This window comes from Nestor notabilis, unplaced genomic scaffold (genome assembly GCF_000696875.1).
Source record: "Nestor notabilis isolate BGI_N333 unplaced genomic scaffold, ASM69687v1 scaffold10141, whole genome shotgun sequence".
Taxonomy (NCBI): domain Eukaryota; kingdom Metazoa; phylum Chordata; class Aves; order Psittaciformes; family Psittacidae; genus Nestor; species Nestor notabilis.
Window position 1 is genome coordinate 26,159 of NW_009913333.1, and position 24,209 is coordinate 50,367.

General features: G+C 40.7%; 1 protein-coding gene across 1 annotated transcript in view; it reads right to left on the minus strand.

Annotated features, from left to right (window-relative positions):
• The window catches only part of LOC104412434 (transducin-like enhancer protein 4), a gene marked incomplete at its 3' end in the record, with an annotated part of 52,954 nt that overhangs the window by 20,267 nt on the left and 8,478 nt on the right, over nt 1–24,209 (minus strand). Inside the window, exon 4 of the mRNA XM_010023158.1 lies at nt 2,763–2,825. Coding sequence (XP_010021460.1) covers nt 2,763–2,825 — 63 coding nt within the window. The remainder of the gene's footprint in view (nt 1–2,762; nt 2,826–24,209) is intronic.

The following is a 24,209-nucleotide window of genomic DNA, read 5'->3' on the forward strand; positions in this document are numbered from 1 at the left end:
CTCTTTCAATCCCTCTCTGTTGTTTCGTTCCCGGGCCCCCCCCTTTTGCTAGGTGAACTAAAAAGCACCCTTGCCTCCACACATGATGAATGTGTACACCGACTTTTTGGAAGTGTTCCCTTATGTTTTTGTCAGTGCATGTGAAAACACTGAAGTTGGGAATTTTTTGACCTCTCCATCCCCTCTATAAAGAGCTTTGATGCCAGGCAACATGCACAGCAGTGGAGCTGTATGACTTGGTAAATGAGACATGTAAACAGGTGTAGGAAATTTTATGGACCACAGATTTAAAAAGCAGAGGCCCACTAGCACGCAAGCCATATGAGCGCCTGTTTTCAGATCTAAAACTGCTTAACTCAAAGCTCTGATATAAAGGGTAACAAAGTAAACAGCAGTCATTAAGCACACTGATACTGGAGTGCTTAAGACCTCACTGGGTGGTACAGTACTCATGACAGAAGTGGGACAACACCATTTTCTAAATTTACACTCTGAATCATCTCAGTTGTCTACTTACATAGTTCTTGTAACTAGCAATTAATGACAAGCTACTGCAATGGCTAAGTTCAGAATTACTTAAAAATTGCTCTCCATGCGTAGCTTGATGGCCAGGAGGTTGTTAAACAGTGATCAGGGCTCTTGGCTCATAGTTCTCAAGTTACTGCATGAGAGCACCGCATGGGAGATTCTCCTCAATGGAAGAAGAGAATGAAGTACAATGTATAGCTTTCACAGTGCCATCTCCCTCTAAGGCAGGGACTTAAAACACCAATACCAGCTTTCAGGAGAATGACCCCAGGGTGATTCAATTCCAGGGACAGCAGAGCATAATGCATGGGGAGCAGAAAAAAAAAAAAAAAGAGACCATGCTCACCTGAGTGGGATGCCACTAAGATCAGAGTTCCAAACCTAGTCTTTTTTGTTCCCCCCCCCTCGATTCCACGTAAGCATGTAGAAAGGGTGGAGGTCAGGATTTCCAAAATCAAAGGCTAAAATCTATCAGTCACTGTGAATCAAACATCTCTTTTGTTTTTTCAAATGTATTCTAAGCCCATGTAATCCTTTTGCTTGTCTAATTGCCCAGAAACACCTACTCAAGAAAGCACACGCGCTGTGTTAGCGGAAGCAAAGCAAGCAGAGCAGTGTGATGAGTGCACAGCAATAAGGCTTTGTTTAGCATTTCGGCTGAAAATAGCAGTACCAGTACCAGCAGTAATACACTGGCACAAAGTTTCTGAACACAGTAGCAGTGGTATACTGGTACATAGTTTCTAAACACAGTAACACATTCTCCAGAGAAGATTTCTCTGCTGTGGAAATCCTGATCCCATGTCTTCGCCAAAATTACAGCTTTGCCTGCCAAGTACTCACCTCTGCCTTTGTTTCAAAATCGTGTCATTTTAGTGCTCACTTTAGCATGAGTATGAATCAGCTTTAGACCTCATTTTTATATGCTGTGCTATGCCTGCGCATCAAATAAAACCCTGTGACTAGATACATGGAGATTCTGTAGTAGTCAAAGTACAAAATCAACAGCTACTCAGTTTAGATCCCTGCAGGACTTGAGCTCTGATCCACCAGCAATGTAACTAGATCATTACACATCATTCAGTTTCTACAAATCCATCTTTATAAGCAGAGAGTAGAGCAGCACTCATGAACATTGTCAGCTTCTAGTTTTGATAGCGTTATTTCAAATACACAGAGATACAAATGTGCATGCACGCACACATCACCTTAGCTGAATGCTGATAGCAAGCACACAGCCTCTCATTTGCAGCAGGATGAGCAGCAATCTTGAAAAACAATGGCATTTTATGGAACAACTGAAAAGGTGGGAGAAAGAGTTGCAGAGTGTTCTCAGGCACGGTATTTTACAGATGCAAAGCACAGAAATACACCTTCCAGCTTTGACATTTCAGCTACTAATTCTAGTGAAATGAAACCATGCATAAAAAATATGCATGCCAGACTGCACCAGCAGACCCCAGTGTCCAGCCAATTTTCTTTAGCAGAAGGGGCAGGAGAAGCCGTTATGCACCCAAGATCTCCTTTCCTGAGCCACACTTTCATTTTACTTCACAAATGCCTGTGGCTCCATGGCTCCCTCACTAGCTCTCACTAACTCCCCAAATCTCAGTGTCCTTCAAAGTATCTACAATGCACTCAAGATAATACCAGCAAATCATAATTTGGAGAAAATGAGCGGTTAGAGAAATTACCTCACAGCGAGTTTCAACCTTCTGTCTATATTCCCAAATATGTAGAAAATATAGAAGGATTTAAGGTAATAAGTAATCTGGGATGCAGAGAGAAAAAAGGCAGGAGAAAAGCTGCATTTGTATGCTTACAGTGTTGAACATCAGTATTCAGTATACCAAAACAGAAGTTTCTGCCAAACTTTAACGCCCGCTGCCAGGAATGTAGCACAAATCATGCCTTTCTAGCATTTTCGCAAGCTGCCCTCTGATTTTAGACCAACAGTCATAACTTCGATAAAAACTGCATTCTACATGACATCAGTATATTTAAGCAACTAAAATTTTGCTTAGCACACTGCAACACGTTCCATTTAATAAATACACTGAAGTTCTATTACAACGGACTTGGAAAAAATAATGAAGTTACAGTGACAACAGCACAGTGGAAAGCACAAGCACCAAAAGATTCATAAGGTAAGAGTCTCAATACGAAGTCTCACTTTTGTAACAGATACGATGAGGCAATTGTTTAGGTCAGCACCAGTACAAACGACTACATACCTCCTGGGACAAGAAGGGAATGACTTGTGCACATATAGCATTCAGCCTCTTGACAATTTCTGCCTGCAAGTGACAAGAAGAATGAAGTTCAATTATATAAATTCCAAGATGAAATTGTCACCCATGAATACAGATGATGCATTTGTTTGGAGTTTTTTTTTCATCTCTGGTCATCCTCTGGCCAGGACATATTATCCAAATAATAAAAGAATTTGGATGCCAATTAAACAATACATAGGAAGCTAATAATTTCTAGCTAAAAACTTTTCCTTAAAAAACATGCTTTAGAACTGATACAAACAAAAGTTAATTCTGATTATGCAATCAAAGAGATTTAAAGAAAAAAATCTACAGGAGATGTAACAAAAAAAATAAACAAAACACTGTGTTTTTAACTAAACTCTCTCCTAAGAGGCAAAAGGAAGGATAATTTCAAATTACAGCAATGCCACTGTAAGCAAAGGGAACAAATGAAACAGTTACTTAATATTAATACTGCATATCATGAGAACTTTAGCAACACAATATACAACTATGCTGATAATCATTCTACCACATATTTTAGAAAGAAATACTGCAGTCTTCTAACATATTTATGTTGTTATCAAACCCAAAGTTAATAGTGGTTACTTTCATGTTGCAACGGTGATCAGAAATGAGTAATACACAATGTTTTATTTCCATAGTGGAGATCAATTCTTGTTCTGTGTATTTAATCTGCAAATCTCAATAGAGATTGATGAGATTTGTAGAGATAACATAAAAATTATACCTCCAGAAACAGAATATTTAAAGCCACACAGACTTTCTTACAATAAATCATAACTTTCTTACAATAAATTATAACCAGGATCATTTCCTCATTATACAGTAAGCCAGAATGGTCTTCCTCTTGCAAAGTCTCTAACCATATGACAAAGACATACAAACTTGTGCAATTTATGCTTCCTTCTTTTACCAGCAACCCTTCCAGCCTTTTTCCTATGCTGTCCTTTAAATTGTTAATGCTTAGAAAAGTGCCTACAGAACAGAAAGGCTCAGGACTAACAGTAAAAAACTCAAAACCACAAATAAAATGAATCTGGGTTGAGGAATATTACTGTTACACAGCTCTGTAACCAGAAGACATGGTACACTAGAGGTAAGGGTACATGTGAAACTAACTCTGCCCCCTTGTGCATACTGCGATACACTCGAGTTAACACTCTATGCTATACAGTTTCTTCATTTTCTCTGAAATCTACCTAAACTCCTGCAGATTCTTTATACAGCAATTTCTATGTTACACTGTTCCAGTATCTTCTCACTGGTCTTCACTGTTTATGCAAGCCCTCGCATCATTAAAGTTACACATTTTAAGACACCTACTACACCTTTTCTGTTTATTCAGCAGCACAGGTATCTTAAGGACACTTGAGAATGTGTTCTGTTCACCACAAAGCTAAATTACCTGGTAATTTCAAAAGACTGTATGTGCCTATAATATCAGATATGCCACAACGTAAAACTTAAATACCCCTTTAAATAGACAGTGTTTACTATACTAGTTGACACAGAGATTTATGAACTGCTTGTACACAGAGCAGTACAGGAAGTGACAAGATGTGTGCATCTGTGCTTCAGCCACAGAGGCTGCAGCATGACTTGAGAAACAATATTTGATTAAGGAACTGTAGACTGTAATATAAGGTGCAGCTGCAAAGTAACTGTACTGTAGTGGTTCAACCACCATTAATTTAGTAATTCCCAAATTTTGGGTCTGAGCCACAGTGCTTTTTTTTTTTTTAAAAAAAGGAATCTCCTGAGTGCCTTAAAACCAAGGAGAAAACCACAAGTCCTGCTCTTCAAGGCTTTTTTTTATCAAGAGAAAACTTCAAAGCGTCACCATGCTGTCTTGAGCTGAAGCCCCCGTGACCTGCTGTTTAACACACATACGTGCCTTCATAAAGAAAAAGGCATGCGATGTTTTCCTCCACTGCAAAAATACTCCTCCTACCCACCTTTAACATGCGTGTCACAACCCCACACACCTCCTGCGTAGCACCTGGAGGGAGCCTGTGCCATAGCTGCGCTCAGCAGATGACCACTCTTCCACCACAGCTACGTCTGCTGGATGCCTCTACTGTGCCACTCAGGAACTGAGAATAAAACTGGCTCAAAGTGCCATAGAATCATAGAATAGTTAGACATGCAGGAGCTCAGCATGTAATTTTAAAAGGCTTGTAGATTCATAGATTTTAAGGCCAGAAGGGACTGCTACAATTGTCTTATCTCACCTCCTAAGTAAAACAGGATGTAAAACTTCACCAACTTCTCCGTCAAACCAGTAAATTCTAAGTTCAGCTAGAATATAGTTCAGTCAACAACTTTATTCAACTCATTTTGAGGCATTTCTTCTTAATTAAGGTACTCAACCCCAGCTATTTCAAGCTATTTCAGCTATGATTTTTTTCTTTTGATCTCTTCTCTCCCTCCTCACCGACAGAAGAATTGTGTCTCTCTTCTATTGCTCTTCTGGCCAAAAAAGTGGTTAAAACGTATCTGTTCAGTGTTTACACAAAAATTCACCTCCAGCAGATCCTGCGCCTGGGAAATGTTAAGCTAAAAAGCATCTTCCAAATAAGCTGTAAGTAACCGAAAACAGGTGACTAAATATGAACAGTTACATAACTGCAATAAACTTCTTGATAACAATCTCAGAGGAGTGCAGAACAGTGAGTGCTTTCATGTTGTATGCAGGAAAGGGAGCTGAAGGAGACAGCACCCAGCTCAACCCACAGAGACGAAAAAACTGCTGGCTAAAATAGCTTCACATGATGCAGAGACATTCCCCAGCAGCATTTCTCACCTTAGGCAAGGGGCACGCTAGGCCAGTCACAACAAAGTTGAGAAGCCCTTGCTATGCTGCAGCAGGTGTTCACACAGTTTCCTTATTAAAACGGTTTCCACTTCCCCCAACAATGAGCATCCCCAATTGAGTGGCTGTGCGTGCAGTTAATTTTTATCACCCTCAACACTTGGGCAGCAAGGGAACAGCCCGGCTGAGGTGCAGTGGACTGCAGAGGCACAGCATGACCAAGGCGCAGACTGCCTGCCTTTGGAGACCACAGGCAGCAGGAAGGCGTGAAGGAAAGAAAACACTGTGCCCTGTGCACTGTATGTATGTGCACAGTGATAGGAAGGACATAACACGCTCTGTACCAAAAATGTCTTAAAGCAGACATTTTCACATAGCAAATACAAAGAACTCTCTGCCTTGACACTGCAACTGTTTCTGCAACTAACTGTGCAGGATAATGCCACAGCAACCAGCTTGGCTGTTTATCACAAAACTTACCAGAGGAGTTAGCTAGAGTGGGCTTCTTGCGATATCACCCTAAAACTTGAAGGTGTAGGTACTGATGAGAGAGGTTAACCTCTCGAAGACCTATTCCTACTGCCATCGGAGGGGGCCTGGAAACTACTTCTTTGCATCAGGTACAAAGACTCAAAATAAAACGTGAGCCCACTTCACATTTCTACACTCATACAGATTTTTAAAACCCTACGTTTAAAAATCAGTTCAGGATCTTCTCTTTTCTCTTAAAACATCAGGCCAATGTGTTTTTCATCATCATTCTAATTGCCAGGAGAAGGAAAAAGTATGATTTCATAAAATCAGGCAGCCAATTCCTAACATGGAAAGCCAAAGTTGCCTCAGAAACACGGATGTTTCTGTGGTCATCTCATTTGCCTCTTTTGTCCCATGGGACCAGGCTTTAGAGAGGCATCATTTATTTACAGGCCTTTCCACTGGGCTTCAGTTATCAGCCAATAATACTGTGGACACACACAGTTCTAATGGCCTATGTTTTGAAACCAAGTCTAATCTGATGGCGCAGTGCCCAAACTCCTTTTCCAGCATAGCCATTAAAGGATACAGGTTATTGCTGTTGTCACCATTGATATTTGTCATTGTAATGTAATTAGGGCCCTAAAATGATGCATTACAGCCCTTGGCACAGCTTCTATTAAAATCTTTTCTTCTGCTCACTGAACTGAGACCTGCTTTCTGATGAATAACAGACAGACAGCTGTAGGGTGAGGAACAGATTCATCAAAGAAGTATTTTTCAGCTCTGGAAATGAAATAAATCAATAAACTACAGATGGCAACCCAGGAAGAAAAGCTCAAGGAAGGAGGCGAGGTGGAGTAAGGTAGGGTGGGTTTTGGGGGGCAGATAAAAAGCCCACAGTGTATTTGAATTTCATCTGACCACTTGAAATTCTGATTGCATCGGATGAATCTTTCTTAGGACAATATATTCCCAGCCTGTGAATCACATGGTTAATCAGGGCTCTAATCTGCTATCCATCAGCCTATGCCAGCACTGTAACTTCCAATCAAATTTATAGGTTATGTGGGTCACGCATCCCTGAACAACTTACATTCATGGATATCCCATTTAAACCAGCACAAATTCTGAAATGCTGTTGTTAGGGTTACTGAATGTTATAATACTGTTCAAAGCTTTATGAAAGCTCCTGATAAACAGCTGCTAAATTATTGCCTGTGGATACAGCATGATGCTCTGAAATAGCATTAATGGCCCAATAAAAGGGCAATTGTTCATGCCAAAATGTAAAAAGGATAGCTTTTCCTGCAGTAGTTTGTCAAGTAATTTAACAGACACCAATACTTCTATTACTCCTTTCCCTGAACACAGAAAGTGTTTGGTTTTGCGTAAAAAGACACCAGCATGGAACCAGAAAAGATAAGGGACAGGCAGGCAGGGAAGGCTCTGGCTGGAATCATCTTTTTACTTATCTAATGCAAGCGTATGTTGTTTTAATCCTTTGGGAGACACCTGAAAAAGACGCTGTTTTAACAGTTTTGACGTCTTTTTACAGCCACTTATGTGATATCATTTTTAAAAAGAAAGAAAGATTAAATATTTATTAACTACAATATGAATAACTTTTTAGTTTTGTTATGCATATAGACAGTAATAAAAATCACTGTGCCAGAATCTGATCTCAGTAAAGGAACGAAGACCCATATCAGCTAACAATCCCTTGGCATTACTGCAGTGATACAACACAAGAGCAATAGCTTAGGTCCCTGATTCAGCCAAAAAATCTTTTTGAACAAAGCCAATGGTTAAATGGTACTTAATTACATAACTATGCCTAAAAACCTGACCCTTAAGTTCGTAAGTGCCTATATAATGCACGATGAAAAATGTTCAAAGATAACCCTGTGGGCAAGGCTACACCTCAGCTCCCACAAGGTAACACAATCCCTGAAGAGGGCTCAGCAAAGCTGGTCCTTGGGATACCACCACAGCCCCGCAGCTACCAGCTGTACTCAAAGGGGAGCATGTGATGCACCATTACATTCTTATATCCCTCTGAGGATGGCAATACAGGGGTTTAATTCAACTTACCTTGCCATACACAGCTAAAATAGGACATAAGCACATGGTAAAATACAGAAATGTATTTAAGTGCCTTGATAAGTATTTTGGCATATGTCTGAATTCTTAGCACAAATGGGAGCTAAAAGAGATACAAGAACCACATAAACTCCAGATATTAAAATAACTAGAAATGGTCTGTACATAGGGAGTTCAGAATCTTTTTTCTTTTTTTTCCTTAAAAATCTCGATTTGCATTCTCTTGTGGCAGAAAAAAAGAGAGAATTGTGATTTTATTTATAGTATATAAACTTCAGAAAAATATTTCCACTGTATTTCACAAAGTTCCATAATTATTACAATTATAAAAAATTGCTGGTAAAGAATTACCACTGGAGGCTGTAGGTCTGTCAGTGGAATGGAAGCAAAACTACTATATATGTATTGTTGTAATAAAACATTATTGAGAAACCCATTTCAGCAGCCAGTAGGAAAAAAAATATATGCAATTACACTTTCAGAAAAATAATACGAAACAACTGTTATTTCAGGTTTAATTTGTTCTACACAATGCAGCCTTTGCCAAAAAGATCAATCTACTTTATTAAGTGCTTACCAAGAACACAGGCACACACCCATAACATCTAAACAAGCATTTCACGAATTAGTGAGAACAAAAAATGTTATTACACTGTATGAGACATATCACGATTCTGCAAAAAAGCTAATCTTAGTATTTCACAGAAAATTAACTCTTCTTTCATAAGAAGAATATGTTTTGTTTTAATCACAGACTGTTGTCTGGAAGTGCTTACTCAAGTTCTACAGAAATGGAGGAAATTCTGCAAGGCCTGAATATCAAATGTCTTTTCAACCCTAAAGGAATGGTGTTTGGCAACAGCTGAAGCGGCTAGTCTTGTAGTCAAAGACAGTGGAGTGAAAAGTTCTCTGATGAGGAGGAAAACGTCTTCACTAGGCCAACTGCTCAAGTTTAGGAGATACAATCTGAGCAATGCAAATGAGTTAAACGCAAGCAGGACCACCAGACTGTGCCAAATAATGCAGGTACGTTCTCCGCTGCATTTCTCTACCAACCTTCTTTACAATCATGCCAGCTAAGCTCATGAAGTACTGTAAACTTTTTACTTACCCCCTGTAACTTAATTTAGGTGCTTATTTTGCACAAAATACTGCAGACAGCAACATAAGCAATAAATCGGAGTGGCAGAATTTTCAAAATCAATTTTCTAATGTACATCCCAATCCGTGGGCTGCTGAAGTGAACTGATAAGACATGGCTTTTATTTAATGTCTGAAGAGCCATGTGGAGCTCAACTGAGCAAGAAAGGATATATACTGAATCATTCATGATTAAGAAAATAAAAAGCAAGTCAAGTAAGCTGACATATAAACATGTTTCAAGCCTGTCACTTCAGGAAGTCAACGTTCTTTATTAATACTGACTCGTAGCAGTAAGTTACAGAAACACACAGACTACGGATCCATGCAGTCCTTCAGTTGTGCAGGCAACCAGGCAGCAAGCTGCATCCTGCCCTGCCACAAGCACCTACAGACCATCCAGGAAAAGGGCTGCAACTGGAACCTCAAATGGGAGAGACTGGCTTCAGTCTCCCTTCCTCAAAGACAGCAGGAAACTCTCACTGAAAATGCAGACAGAAACACACAAGGGGACACCGCAATAGGAGGTGGTGTTTCCATCTGTAGAGCTTTGCAGTCCTCTACATGGTACTATCCCTTCACCTACCAGCAAAACTCAGCATTTCACAGCAACACTTGTTTTATGAAATACAGCCTCATAACATAGGGATGACAATTTTCCACTACTCTACCAACTGAAGAAATCTGACTTCATAGTTTAAAAACAAAACAAAACTTTTTCTTAAGCTTACAAACCTGTGGCATCACACTAAGGCAGTTTCTGCTCTATGTTCAGTCTTTTGCATGTTCCCTAGCTGCAATTAGTTCAGAATTTTCCACCTTAATCTTTCCTGAAACACACCAGCACATCCACAATCACCAGTTTCTTAGTATTCTATTCTTCCCCTCACATAATCCCTCCAGAGTGTTTGACCACAGTTCTGAGTCTGCTGGAAATGGCACAAGCCAGTCTGAGCCTGTCTTGCAACTATATGCACACAGTGGTTTTAGTGAGCAGTTTTAATTTCATTGGATGCAGAACACCCTTGTTTATTTACATCACAAGTTCATACTCTGTTTCTCATGGGTAGCAGGAAAAGTAATCAGAAAAGAAAGAATGCGTATCAGCAGTTTCAATGTGTACACTGCAAAAAACTGAAGGAAAAAAAATAGGCTTATCTTTAATTTGAAAGAGGGTTCTGATGCTCTTTTTGAAGATTACCACAAAATAAACAGTAGAATTGTTCCCTCTATAAAACAGAGCTATCAGTGGCCAGTTCTGATACCCATCAGCACTTACCTTTCATTTGCAAATACACACACAGGAAAACCAGAAGTAGCTATAGGCACCATATAACCTACTGTCCTACACGCACTCTCTGTATTATGGCTACAGTGCTTACTCTGGAGCAGTATGCTCCAAATGTTAACCACTGAGAAGCTGATAATGCTATCACGGTTGAGAACTGTGATGACTGTGCCACACTTCCAGTTAGATCTATTAAGTTGTACTGTACAGTCCTGAAGCCTGCAGAAAACTCTGCAACCTGCAGTGGTAACACGTAATAATTTGACAAGGAGGAAAATTACTTTCTCCAGCAAGTATTGTGCTGTTCCAGGCTTTAATGAACTACATAAAGGTGGTCAATAAACTTACAAAAGCAGCCAGCAGAAGTCCCTCATAAAAACAGGGAAAGCAATGTGACTGCTAAACAAACACTCTTATCTACTTTTGGGTGTGTTGGGTTGGTTTGTCTTTTTTTTTCCCTCCAGATTCATCTGAAGGCCAGGAATCATCCCTTCTGCATCATGAACAGGATTCCTTCTCTTCCACCTCTGGTTTTCTTTCCCATCTCAGCCCTGAAGGTCATGGTAAGTGGAGCCCTTAGCCTGTCTGACTAATTGATAATCACACTTGATTATGTTTGCTTCCAGAAAAGATAAATACTAGGAATCAGAGCACTGATCTTGGATTTGTTAGGTCTGGTTACAAGAATTCATACAGTATCTGAAAACTTCATCAAGTTTCCGTTCAATCTTTGTCTGCTCTTCTTACCCAGCGATTTTACACCATGTGGTGAATAGCCATCAATTAGCTTAAGAAATCCAGGCAAAAAAAAAAAAAACCCAACAAAAAACCAAAACCAAAACTTAGCATTTATTTAAAGGAAAAGTAGTCTATGCAAAGGAAGTAACATTTTAACTTCTCTTCCATTGCAACACTCTTGTTGTACTATGAAAATCATCAACACTCAATTTCCATAGATTATGGTAACAGATTTTTTATTTGACATGATAGATAAAAATCCTGTTCCTTTTAAGCCAGTACACAAAAGCATGATTTTAACAACACCTGAAAGAAATGAAAGAATAGTGCAACAGATTTTACAGCAATGCTGTAATCAGTCTTCAATTCTGGATCCTTGCAATGACACAAATTCAAATAAGGCATGCTACTATCTCCACCTTTAAAACAAGTGAGGTATGATACCTGTTAATTCTTTTGGAAGATAAATAAATGTTTTATACTCCTTGGTCATATTTACCAAGTCCCAGTTTCTGGAATTAAGTGATCATCTGGGAATTAAGTGATCATCTGAGATATTTAAGACAACTTCCTCCCTTTTCCACATTGAGAGTTTTGGGGTTTTCATTGGTGTTTTGTTTGTTTGTTTTTAAATCAACAGCTAAAAGGTGAAAGTTACCTGCAGCACCCTATGGATGGCATGCTAGGGCAAACTGTTACCAGCCTTGTCACTCAGTGCTTATAGCGTACTGCATGTAGTGACACGGCCAGTCAGGAGCCCTATTCCTTTTCTCTGGAGCAGGTTGCCCTCAGAGTCAGAGGGACAGTACTGAGGAGCTGGTGAACTGAGCACATTCATCCAACAAGGCAAAACTGGAAATTCCAGCGTTTCACACATCTCTGCCACCAGCCAGATGATACTGATTCATATTCACATCTTTTTAAATAAAACACTTGCCACAATGACTAGCTCAATGGGAAGCTATTCTTGATGCAGCAAAATGCTGCCTTTCTGAGAACAAGAAAAAACAGTCTCTAGCTCTGATTTCTATTGAGGAGAAAATATTGATACGGATTGTCATTGCTCATAATTTCAATCATTGTGGATCGTAACTACCTCTGCTGCAAGTAACTCTATTTGGATTTCACTGGGGTGTCTTGCTATTTTTCCCAAGTGAAGGAAGACAAGGAAAGAACAGGTAATTTTATCCTTCAACACGTAAATACCTAACAACTGGTAGTTTCACTAGCAAAGTACATCTAAAATAATCAGGCAGTTTACAATTCTCATTTTAGCCTTCCTAAGAAGACACATCTGCAAAGCAAATGCTAAGACATTTGTAAGATGTGCATGCTTAATATGTTCAGGAAATTCACTTGTCCAAGACAGCTGGATATACTAAGTACATCTTGAAGTTCAATTCATTTGAATGGCATTCCCCCAGTAAAACTCTTGCCAGGACAGACTCTGAGGCAAGCAACATTAAATGGCTTTTATCTTTGAACATTTCAATAACGCTGAAGTAATTTAAATACTCTTCATCCAACAGGGATTTAATAGAATCATAGAATGGTTTGGGTTGGAAGGGACCTTAAAAATCATCTAGTTCCAACCCCCCTGCCATGGGCAGGGGCACCCTCCACTAGACCAGGTTGCTCCAAGCCCCATCCAGCCTGGCCTTGAACACTGCCAGGGATGGGGCAGCTGCAACTCCACTGGGCAACCTGAGCCAGGGCCTCACCACCCTCACAGTGAGGATTTTTTTCCAAATATTTAATCTAAATCTCCTGTCTTCCAGCTTTTTTTCCCCCTCATTCTATCACTACAGGCCCTTGTAAAATGTCCCTCTTCAGGTTTCTTGATGGCTCCCTTTAGGTACTGGAAGGCTGCTCTAAGGTCTCCCCGGAGCCTACTCTTCTCCAGGCTGAACAGGCCCAACTGTCCCAGCCTGTCTCCACAGCAGAGGTGCTCCAGCCCTCTGAGCATCTTTGTGGCCCTGCTCTGGACTTGCTCCAGCAGGTCCACATCCCTCATGTGTTGGGGGCCCCAGAGCTGAACACAGTACTGCAGGTGGGGTCTTGTGAGAGCAGACAACTGGGGAGAATCAACTCCCTTGATCTGCTGGTCACAGAGCTGGCTTTTCAATGCAAAGTAACTTTGTAAAGAAACAGAACGTTTTAAGAAAATGCCATAAAAAGAGAACAGGAGGCATGGAGCAAAGGAGAACTCTCTGGCTGGGAAAGGTGGATTTCATGAAACCTTTTCCAGTGCTCTAACTCTTTGAGTGATCACACTTTATGTGGAGAACTACTATGAACTGCATTAATTTCAGGCAAATGCCCAAGATGCACCATATGTTAAGTGTGCTCTTCATCATACTGCATCTACAGACTTCAATCAAAACACGCAGAACGTGGAAAGTACGTCAAATGTAAGCAAATGAAAGGGGTAAATAATCAACTTTGTATACAGAGGTACCATGTGATAATACCAATGCTTTACTCCTTAAACATGTTCCTATCAGAAAACACATCGGTCAAACAGGATTCCTTTATAAAGCTGGTCCAATTTTGCACCCATGACCCCCTATAAAGATGCGTGGTCCAGAAATACAGATTACGCACCCACCAATTATGCTATATCTGCTCTTGAGAAATAGAAGGTTTTTGGTGTAGCTTTGCATGCACTTTAAATTGGCATAAAAACAGGCACTGAAGAGGCTCTCCTCTAATCCAGCTACTCCTGCTCACCCCACCCTTGTGGTGCTAGCATTTTTGTGGGCATGTGGTGAACTAAGCAATGAACTTAACAGAGTTAAAAACCAGTTCCCCATCGCAGACCCACTTTACTGTGGGGTTAACCCAAATATGGGATTACCTCATTCATTACCAATGCTACCTTCTGCCCACTTGAAGTGAACAGAAAACTGCAGTCTCAGACACACAAAATCTCTAGGCTGAGACTTCTTGTGAACACCCCTGAGAGTCAGAAAACAAGAGCACAGTTAAGAGACAAAATCACCCTTGGCTAGCACTCTTGGCTAGCTGCTCATCTTGTTAGAGATACTGACAGTTTTCCGGGCATGGGAAGGAACTCCATTTCACTTCCTCCACTACCCTGCAACCAAGATATACTGCTATCACCATATCCTGAACTTTTCACTTCTCAGGTTAGCACCACAATCTGGCTCTACAAGTTTTGACTAGTCTTTATATCCGTTAAATCATGTGGTAAACCTTATCACCAATACCCAATTGCACAGTGACTTCACAACAATAAATACAAAAAACCTAGTTTACGTTAGTGGTGGATGTACTAGCTTGGCTGTGGTCAGATGAAGAAATTAAGGCTTGTGGTCAAAACTGTGAAAAACACACACTCATAAACCAATGTATGTTCAGTCAGTTATAGCAGACAGCATGACAGACAGCAAAACCACATTTCCATGCATATTTTTTTGCCCTGGGGTAATTCTATGGTTTATCAAAATGCAGTCTCTGGGCTTATTAATTTCATATTTAGTCTGCTAGGTCTGTAATCTTGCCACCCTTTTAATCAAAAAGGTTTCAGGCAAGCATTTATATGAAAAATACTCACTCAAATCTTAACATTTTTACCCACAAAAATACACAGAAGCTGTACCTACTTTGTTTTATGAGACTCTGTTTTGCACAAACTATTATAATTATTCCTTTTCATAACAGTAGCTTCCCATGACAATTAGAGACTTAGTTGTGCTGTTCTGTTTGCATTAGAAATTTGCCAAAATACAAGAAAGGAAACCCTAAAATCACTAACTACCTACTGACTGTTTTCAAACCTGTTTGCTTAAAATCACTATCTGTTTTTCACAAAGACAACAGAAAAACACTGGGGAGGAGTGGGCAAAATACGTTTGAGGACTAGTGGATGTCTCAGACTGGGTTTCCTCTGAGCTTCAGTGAAGAGAAAAGAATAAGTTGGAAAATACTAACCTTTGCTATAAAGGGAAGGCAGTTCAAAATGTCTGATGTCTTTACTGAAAGAAGTCATTTCACTACTGCAACGTACTACGCTGCGTAGGTGAAAGCAAAGGAAAGAGAAGTAAGAAAAAGTTTACTTTTTAAGTCATCAACAAGAAGAGGCAAACCAGCTTAGTGTTCAACAGTGAGGATCACAGCTTTGGTCAAGTCTTCACTACGCAGCACATGAACACCCCACACGTGTGAGAAGCTGTAGATGTAGTTTCAATCATAAATGTAAGCTGGACTTCAGAAAAGAAATACTGGTGTGACGGCTGTTTTCAGTGTAATTATAGGCGGAAGGTTTGATAGCAGGTACTCTCCACTGAAACACTGCTCTGCTTTCCCCCTTTGGTGAAGCAGTGGGATTTAGGTGGTAAAGTAGGTCACTGTCTCTGTCCAACAGCCATTTTGCCACTACCTTTCTTGGTTACCCTTGCTCAGAAGGGTGTCAGTTTTGGAGGCAGAACAGCTGTGAATTTAGCAAGACTACAGTATCTCTGACTGTCTAGTCTAGCTTAGTCAGTAGGGCTGGAGAAAGCCTAATTTTCAACCATATCAAATGGGACACGCTATGACAGGTAAGAAATTTTGGTTTGTCTTCCCCCAGAAATCCCACCCAGGTAAAAATGCGGAGTATCATCCAATTTTCCAGATGGGGAACAGAGGCTGCGTAGATAGGTTACCAAGGGCAAACTTCCTTAATACAAATCAAAGCGTTGATTCCACTACCGCTGAAAGGCACATCACTGGAGCACGCTAATTGCAACTGGGATGGAAAAGATAGCATAATTTACAGCAGAGACAAAATGAGGACAAAACTAACTTGGGAAAGAGCACCCTGCCCCAAGCATTGAACAATCAAGAGGGATAAACACAGTCACTTCTAAGTGACTCCCATGTAATAGTATCTCACCTGCCGTTTCTTAACATACTGTTCTCCAAACACTCCTCTGTGGTAAGGGTTATGCTTCAGGAAATAGAAGCATAACCCTTACTAGACAGAACAGCACTGAAAGCCAGAAGTGAAGTCTCCAAAAGGTATGCAATGGGATTTAAGAAAATAACTAAGCAGACTAGACATGTAATTCAACCAGAAAGTCAGCAACAGACAAACGCTCACAAAGATTTTCAAGAATTCCTAAGCACAGGGGGGGCACCTACCCATATGCACAGATACATAAATGTACCTTTGCATCTTAAAAAAAAGGCACATCATACATTAAGGCTGGAGCACCACAATAACTTAGGAATTAAAATCCTAAACTACAGACCTCACTCCCTTGCCTCCCCACTCAGATCTAATGCAGTGCTGAAGTCACCAGAAACGTGTAGGACTCTCCACCTCCAGCACTGAAGCTCCCCATTAACCCTGCTGAGTCCCCTTTCCCGACACACTCAGAAGAATCTTTGGCGTGACAAGATGAAGGTCTTTGGCACGCAGCTCAGCCCTGCAAACCCTTTCCCCTTGCAACTCCTCCAACTCAATGCTTCTCCGCCCACATCCCCCAGAGAGCTGAGAACCACTGCCAGAATAATTCCCACATAATGTACAGGAGCAGCACAGTTAAGGAAAAAAAATAAATAAATAAAATGGCAGAGAACAGGTAGACTTCTAAATAACAGGTTAGTGGCTACAGAGTCTAATCACAGCACTGTATACATGACTTTAATTCTTCCTCTACTTCTCCTTCCCACCTCCTAGGAGAACACCCTGTCTAATAAACAGACTTCTGTAAACTCTGGTTGGGAAATACTCCCCATTCTTCCACTGGAAAAAGAAAGTCTCTTTTAGCATTGTACATGAAATACCACCATAGGCTAAAACACGTAAATGGGTTTGGGGCAGGGACTGGAACCCTGCACAGCTTCTTCCAGCTAGCCAGAGTCTTTCCAGGGTAACAGCACAGCATGCATCACTCCTCTTTCAGCTCTACTAAACCATTAATGATAACATGTAATCCAGAAAGTTTTCTGGTGGGTATCCCAGTCATTCTCCTAGAAGAGAAGAAACATGGGCCTCACTAGCAGACAGAAAAAGTATGAATCAACAGTGTTGCCTTTTGCAGCTTTTTTTGTCCATTTTTTTGTTTAAGAAAAATGTGCACTATGTTTACAATGAAGTTTAGGTGCCACTGATTCTGAGACTACCAGGGCAAGGCAGCATGTCCCGGCAGCACCAACTTTGGTGTCTCAGCCTTTAAGCAGTGTGAGATTTAAGACACACCCATGACCTCAACACTTCCCTGTGAGCTACCCTCTGTACCTGCAACACTTCTTTGGCTCCATGCTGAATCTCTTAACATGCCCACACACTGCAAGCATCCCTCTGTCCTTGTTCAGCTGGCCCTGCAGCACTGCTGTTGTCTCACTTCCAACTGAGGTTCAAGTGGCTTGTCCAAGGTACCACAGGAAGCCCCAAAACCTGCCCCTGGATCCCCCCAAACCCCAGACCCTGGCAACTGCAACCCACCCACCTGGGAATCTTCTGCTTTTGCTTCACACTAATACAGAGAGGTATTTCCTGCCTCTATGGATTTTCAGGTTCTCCAGGTTCTGCTACAGGCTTAAACAAACCTTAATACAACACATACTTACAGCAGCATTTTTCTTTGAAAATGTGCAAACTCAGATTATCCCAGGATTCTTCTCACCAACACAAAAGACTTGTTAAGAATCACTGCTTTAGAAAAAATACACACCTCAGTTCCAAGTGGAAAACAGAGCTAAATAAATAACAACTAAACAAAAGACAAAGTATCATCAGTTCATACGTTCACAAAGCCTATATGTCCATTTGGCTGAAGGCCGTATTTGGAAAAAAAAGTTGCATATGCAAAGAAACAGATGTTCGTATCTGCAAAGGAAAATCTTATGTCTTTCTACAGAGCTAGGTTTTGAAAGCATGCAATAGCAAGGCTGCTAACATTAGTTTGAAAAGCATCTTGTACATGTTTGAAAATCCATCTTCAAGTGGAAACCTACCACCTCAGAAAAAAACACTGCACATGTATGCTTGTAGGGGCTCTCTTCTTGTACAATCTAGTAGCACTGTTGCTCTTTACATCTCTATGATCAAGCATAAGAATAAGAACAACTGCCATCCTCAGTCACACGCGGCTTTAGAAAAGGTGTCAGAAACAAACCATTTCCCAGAAATTTCCAAGATGCTACAGGCACAGAATTGTAAGACTCTTTTCTTATGCCTGCCAACAAGTGAAACAGGATGCATGTTTTGGTACCACCAGTCTGCAGAGATAAACCAGGGAATGCTGTGAGAGGGAAAAGAACGGAAAACCTTGTAGAGGCATAGCAAATGTCTTTCTCCTCATCTTGTCCACATTAAAGACACATTATTAGCTTTGTTTTCCTTAATAGCTATCTCTAAAAGCACATGGAAGTGAAGAGGTGCAAAGGAAGCAAGACACCACTCTTTAATTAAACCAAGAGCTTATACACAGTTTACTCTTTGCGAGTAACATCTCCAAATTTGCATATAGGCAAACCCATAACAAGTAACTCTGACATAAAAAGTCCTTTGATGTTTGGAGAAGTTGATGTTTATTTCACTGATGATGTTTTAAAGCAACAAATATGCCAGAAACTCTCAGCAATGCTTGGATTTTGTTGTTGTAGTTGTTGTTTAGGACAAGACTGAGAAAGAAAACATACAGTTCGTCTCCAGAAATTAAAAGGGACTAATAAAAACTGTAAATAAGCAACGTGCTTAGACTGCAACTGCTTTCTACAATTAGAACAGAAAGCCTAGTGGTTAAATTGAGCATAAGAATACACAGTCTATCCCTTGTTACCACACTGACACAAACATACCAGGTGTATTTATGCAGAAAGCCTTTCCAATTTTGTGTTATTCAAATGCTATGGACTTAAATTTTAAGAAGAGGCGCCTACTTTGTGTCTTGTCACATACTTTATAAAATTACAGAAAGCAGACAGTAAAGGTGGTGTAGTTGACTCTCCTTTACATATGAGCACAGTGCCATCTTTCAAAGGGGGCACTGTGAAAGTGGATGGTTGTCATACAGAGTGAATGGTACTGCAGAGAAGTAAGAGACGTGAGAAGAAAACCAATTTATGAGCTCCCTGCAATCATTCCTTGTTCTCTGCCTCCTCCCTCAAACAAAAAATCCAGCGTAAGCATTTTGGCCAGCTTTGGCCTTACCCTCTTTGCTTTCCTTCTCCAAATGTTATCACAAGACCACCCTCTATTTCCAACTTTTCTTTCCAAATGCAATCAACAGACTAGCAGGAAGAAGGACAACTCAAGTATCTTAAGTGTTATCTCCTGGTAACCTCTGTGGCATAAGGACAAAGGAAATCCGACAGCAGTTAAGGAACTGCTGGACCTTGTTACAGAGCTGACACAGGTTTGGAAGGAGTCCTCTTCCCACCACGGCAAAGACATATTCATTCAACATTCTGTGATTCTCTAGAGCCTCTCATCTAATAATGGATGTTAACAAATTAAATTTTAGATCAGTCTCCATCATGTAAATATCATCACTACTTCAGAGGGAGACAAAGGCACAGAATGTTAAGGGACTTTCACAAAGCGCTGCAGAGCATGAGCCTGCAGACAGAGAAACCACAACTGGTAATCATCTGCCACATGCTTTAAATTAAAAATGGCCTCTTTCCCAGATCCAAGGCAGACAGGGCCCTGGGTAGGCACCTGCAGGTATCCAGAGCAGAAAACACAACAGATATCAAGGCTTACTTTTTCCGGCAGACCCACAGTGCTTCAACAAGGATGGGTACTAATGCACACTCCGCCATCCTGCGGCTGCTGTACACATCCAGCAGAGTCCCACAACCCTCTAAATGCCAAACCACAACACAGTTTGGCTCAACTGCTGGATTCAAATGTCCAGAGTGAATGCTGCCACTGGCCACTCGGCTGTCAAGCAGAGAGATCATGGATGGTCCACCTCAAACCCAACACAGGATCTCCCATGGCAGACAGAAAGCTGGTGGGAGACAACATCAGATGCCGACACAAATCCAGCACTGCACTGCCCTCAGGGAAGCAGCTTTCATGAGAACACAGAAAAGTATTGCCAGGTCCAAGTGTGCCCCCTTCCCCAAGCCTTACCTAGAGTATTCTACAGTCATTTTGTCTCCCTCGCATTCATTAATAGGAAAGCTTAACAAGTAAGCAACAGAGACGCATTTCAGCTATGAGGCATGCCTGAAAACTCCTTATTCATCCCTATGGAAAGTTAAGAATGAGTAAAAGTGGTTATCCAAGGAAAAACTTTCCTCAGTGATTTCTCCACTTTCCCCACAGTTTTAAGAGGTAAAATTTGAACGAAATGCTAAATAGGAGTAATTGGTTGACCACCAAAAAGAACTTACTGAGATGGACAGGTTAATCAGATATCCAAATATTTTAACCTGGAAGCCCTCAGTTACCTATCTGCGTTATAAAGAACACACGAAAATAAAGTTTCACCTCTCCTGCCAAGAAGCAAAGAGTCGTTAGAAATAAAGAGTTACCAAAATGCCTCTTTTCCCTCAACCGCTAGCTAGAAACTCAGTCCCATTTTCCTTACGATTAAATAACGCTGTCAGATTAACGTGCTAAGAGACAGCTACAGCCATTGAGCAACTGCCAAAAACATCCTGCAACCAGACTTTCCAAACGCTGACGTCTGTGCACCATCATGCAAGCCTCCCCACAGCCGCTGCAAGGGGGGATCACACCACTGTGTCAGCTCAGTGTGCTTCAGGTTACCTGCTCTTCCCTCATTTCCCTGCTCAGCCTCTTGTTGCAAACCTATGGACATCCCACACTGAGTTTTGAGGAAACTCACTGCCCTGAAGACATAACAGACCCAGGCTAGACCTTTCTGCTGTTGTTCCTGGGTTTAAAATTGTTAGTGTTAAAATTCCAACAGCATCTGCTGTCACCGCCTACAGGTACCACAATTTCTCACAAAGTATTGTGTGTTGGCCCTGATGTATTTTGATTTGTCAATCTGGGGTTCAAAGCAGAAAAGACAAGAGGAAAGAGGCCCCTCTGTTTTCCAAATTACTCTTCTGTCATAGTAAATCTGCATCACTGGCTACAGCTGTAACTGAAACCCAGGTGATGTCCCAGCAGCAGCCTCATCATGCCCTCAATATGGTGCCATTCCATCACCAGCCTCCTAGTCCGAGGGCAATCACTTCTCTCTCGAGCACCACAGGACAGGGTCAGAGGGGTTTACTCACACTTGCAAATTCTCCAAACACTTAGACACGAAGGGAAGCCAAACACATTCAACAGACAGAGAAAATACAAGAGAAATTTACTGCATTTAAGATGGAGGAAAGAGCAGCATTTTTAAAAACTAAATGCTCTCAATGATCATACACAACATGCACACAGCACATGACACATGCCAAACAAAACCTTGTGGCAGGACCTATTGTTCTGCAGATTCTTTATAGCATGAAGGGGACAGATTTTGACTTTTGCTGAACTGTGAGATGTTCTGCAAACACAAGAAAAAAGAAAAGCACGCGTTCTCCCTGCCAATGTTCCACATCCCAAACATAACACTGAAAGGTTTTTCTCCTTCAAAGAAGTTGAATCTCATTCAGCAAATGTCAGAAACCTCTGGCAGTATACGATCCTGCAGAGAAACAATTTAAGTAGACCAAATAAGAGAGGCCAAGTTAGAAGATCTCCATTCAAAACCATGTCCTAGGTCCCCTCTCCTTCTAATACAGAAAGAGGAGCTGCCACCAGCTTATCTGTGCCATCTTACAATACATAATCCACAAAAACTTAACGAGCAATTACAGAAAGAGTATGTATATATTTTTAATTTAGTATTATTTTTACTTAGGAGGGTGTACCTCGTACTCCCAAGAGTAAGAAATTATGACAAAAAGTTGTCAGCTTTATCTCATACCCAGCTCCCCTATCTTTATCATGAATTTTGGGACACTTCACTCCTTACTTGTCAAAAACAATTATGGCAGAATACTGGAAAAAACCTAGGAAGCATAAGCCAAGCACAGCCTGACAGTTTAAAATTAGAAGGGAAATACAAAGAATCCCAAATTTATTATTTTTATCTCATGATTAATTGTAAGCCGATCTCATGATTTTCTGGGAACTGCCATGATTTAACATTTGGAGTTGGCAATACAGCATACCATACAAACACATAACCATAAAAAGACCAATTCAAGTTTACTGTGGGGACTATAACTTTGACATGCCTGACATTTGCACATTTAAATGTCTCAGCCATAACACCACAGTATTCAATACAAGAGCATTATGTACCTGTCCTGGGCGTCGAAAGATGATTCCTTATGTCAAAATCCTATCCACGCAGGCAAGAAAGCACTATTTAGAGTTCTGTTTATTATTTGTGACATATTCCAGTTATATTTTCAAAAAAATATTATTAAAAGATATGTACACATGCTCTTGACATTGTGCCAAAATGCTTCCTGCTACACTGAACTATAGGGTTTGTGCCACCACTAAGATAAACAGTATCAGGGGGAAAAAAAATTACAGAAGTAGTACTTCAAGATACCAGTGTAACTGTAAAAATATCATTTTGAAAGAAGACAAAAGGTGTAAAAATATACAGATAAACAGAGAGGCAAACATATTCTTAAAAACACTTAATATTTTTGTATTTTAAAATAAAGATTAGTTTTTAACTCAAACATTCAGTTTCTTTCATAAAATAGCATTTCTTGAGTATAGATAGGTTCGGCTTCAAGTATATTGTCTGTTAGTTACTGTAAGTATCAGTTTGTACATCCTGTGTTTCACATTATCATCTTTGTTCTGCTCCTACTGTCCCTTGTGGCTAAATAGGTTTTCCGAAAATCAGTGACAAGATGTGTTCAATCTGTAGACAGCAGAAGAGGTGACCCCTGTAACAACGGCAGTCACTGTTCACAAACTGGTCTACCTATCTGATAAGTCCTCTCTTACATCAACAAGCAGTACATCTCATTTTCTCATTTAAAAAAAAAGTAAAACCAAATCGATAACTTTGAATTCTCAGCTTTTGACAGCTTTTGTCACAAAATCTGTTTCCTGGGTTTAATGCACAGTATACGCTGCAACTGACATTAGCGAGGAAGTCCTTCACTTTCTGTAACATAAACCAAAAGCAGAATCCCTGCCTTGAGGAGCTTACAATGGCAATTATTTCACATGCCTGAATCCTTATGTTTAAAGTTATTTCAGTTCCTAAGCCAAGCAGCCAGACATTTTCAAGCCAGATTTAGTCACCTCTGCAGCCTTAATTCTACTTTCCTAATGTATTTTGTGCACTGAAAGAGGTCCTCTAGGAAAACTGGTAATGAGATCAGTGAGTGTGTAACTGAAACCTGCACCGCGATGCACAGACACAATGGGGCAGGATCAAGCTTACACAAATGCTGTAAGGCTCAGGCATCCCAGCATTCTGATACCTCACTTTGAAATCTACCTGCTAATTAGATTTTTTCCTGTACTGAATGACTTCAGCACTTCTTTCTTGCCTCCAAATGTGGCAGGCAAATCTCTCATGACAAAATGGTGCAAAAGCTATGATGTACAAAATGGTGACACCGCTTCCCTCTCCTGGAGGGTAGTAAGTTCGGACTGTTCAGCGGGAGCCTTATGACCGAGTTTCCAGCCGGGTTGGCTGACCCAGAGAACCACCAGCCGAGCCAGGCAGGAGGAGGCTTCCCACCCCAGAGGTCCACAACACCTCTCTCTCTTCCTCTGCCTTCCCTCACCCCCACTGCTGCTCAAATGGGCTGGGGTTTTTAACCTCAACAGTGTCACTTAATGAGAGCTTCTGGCATTCAAAAGGAAACGAAAGGAGAGAAGAAAAAAAAA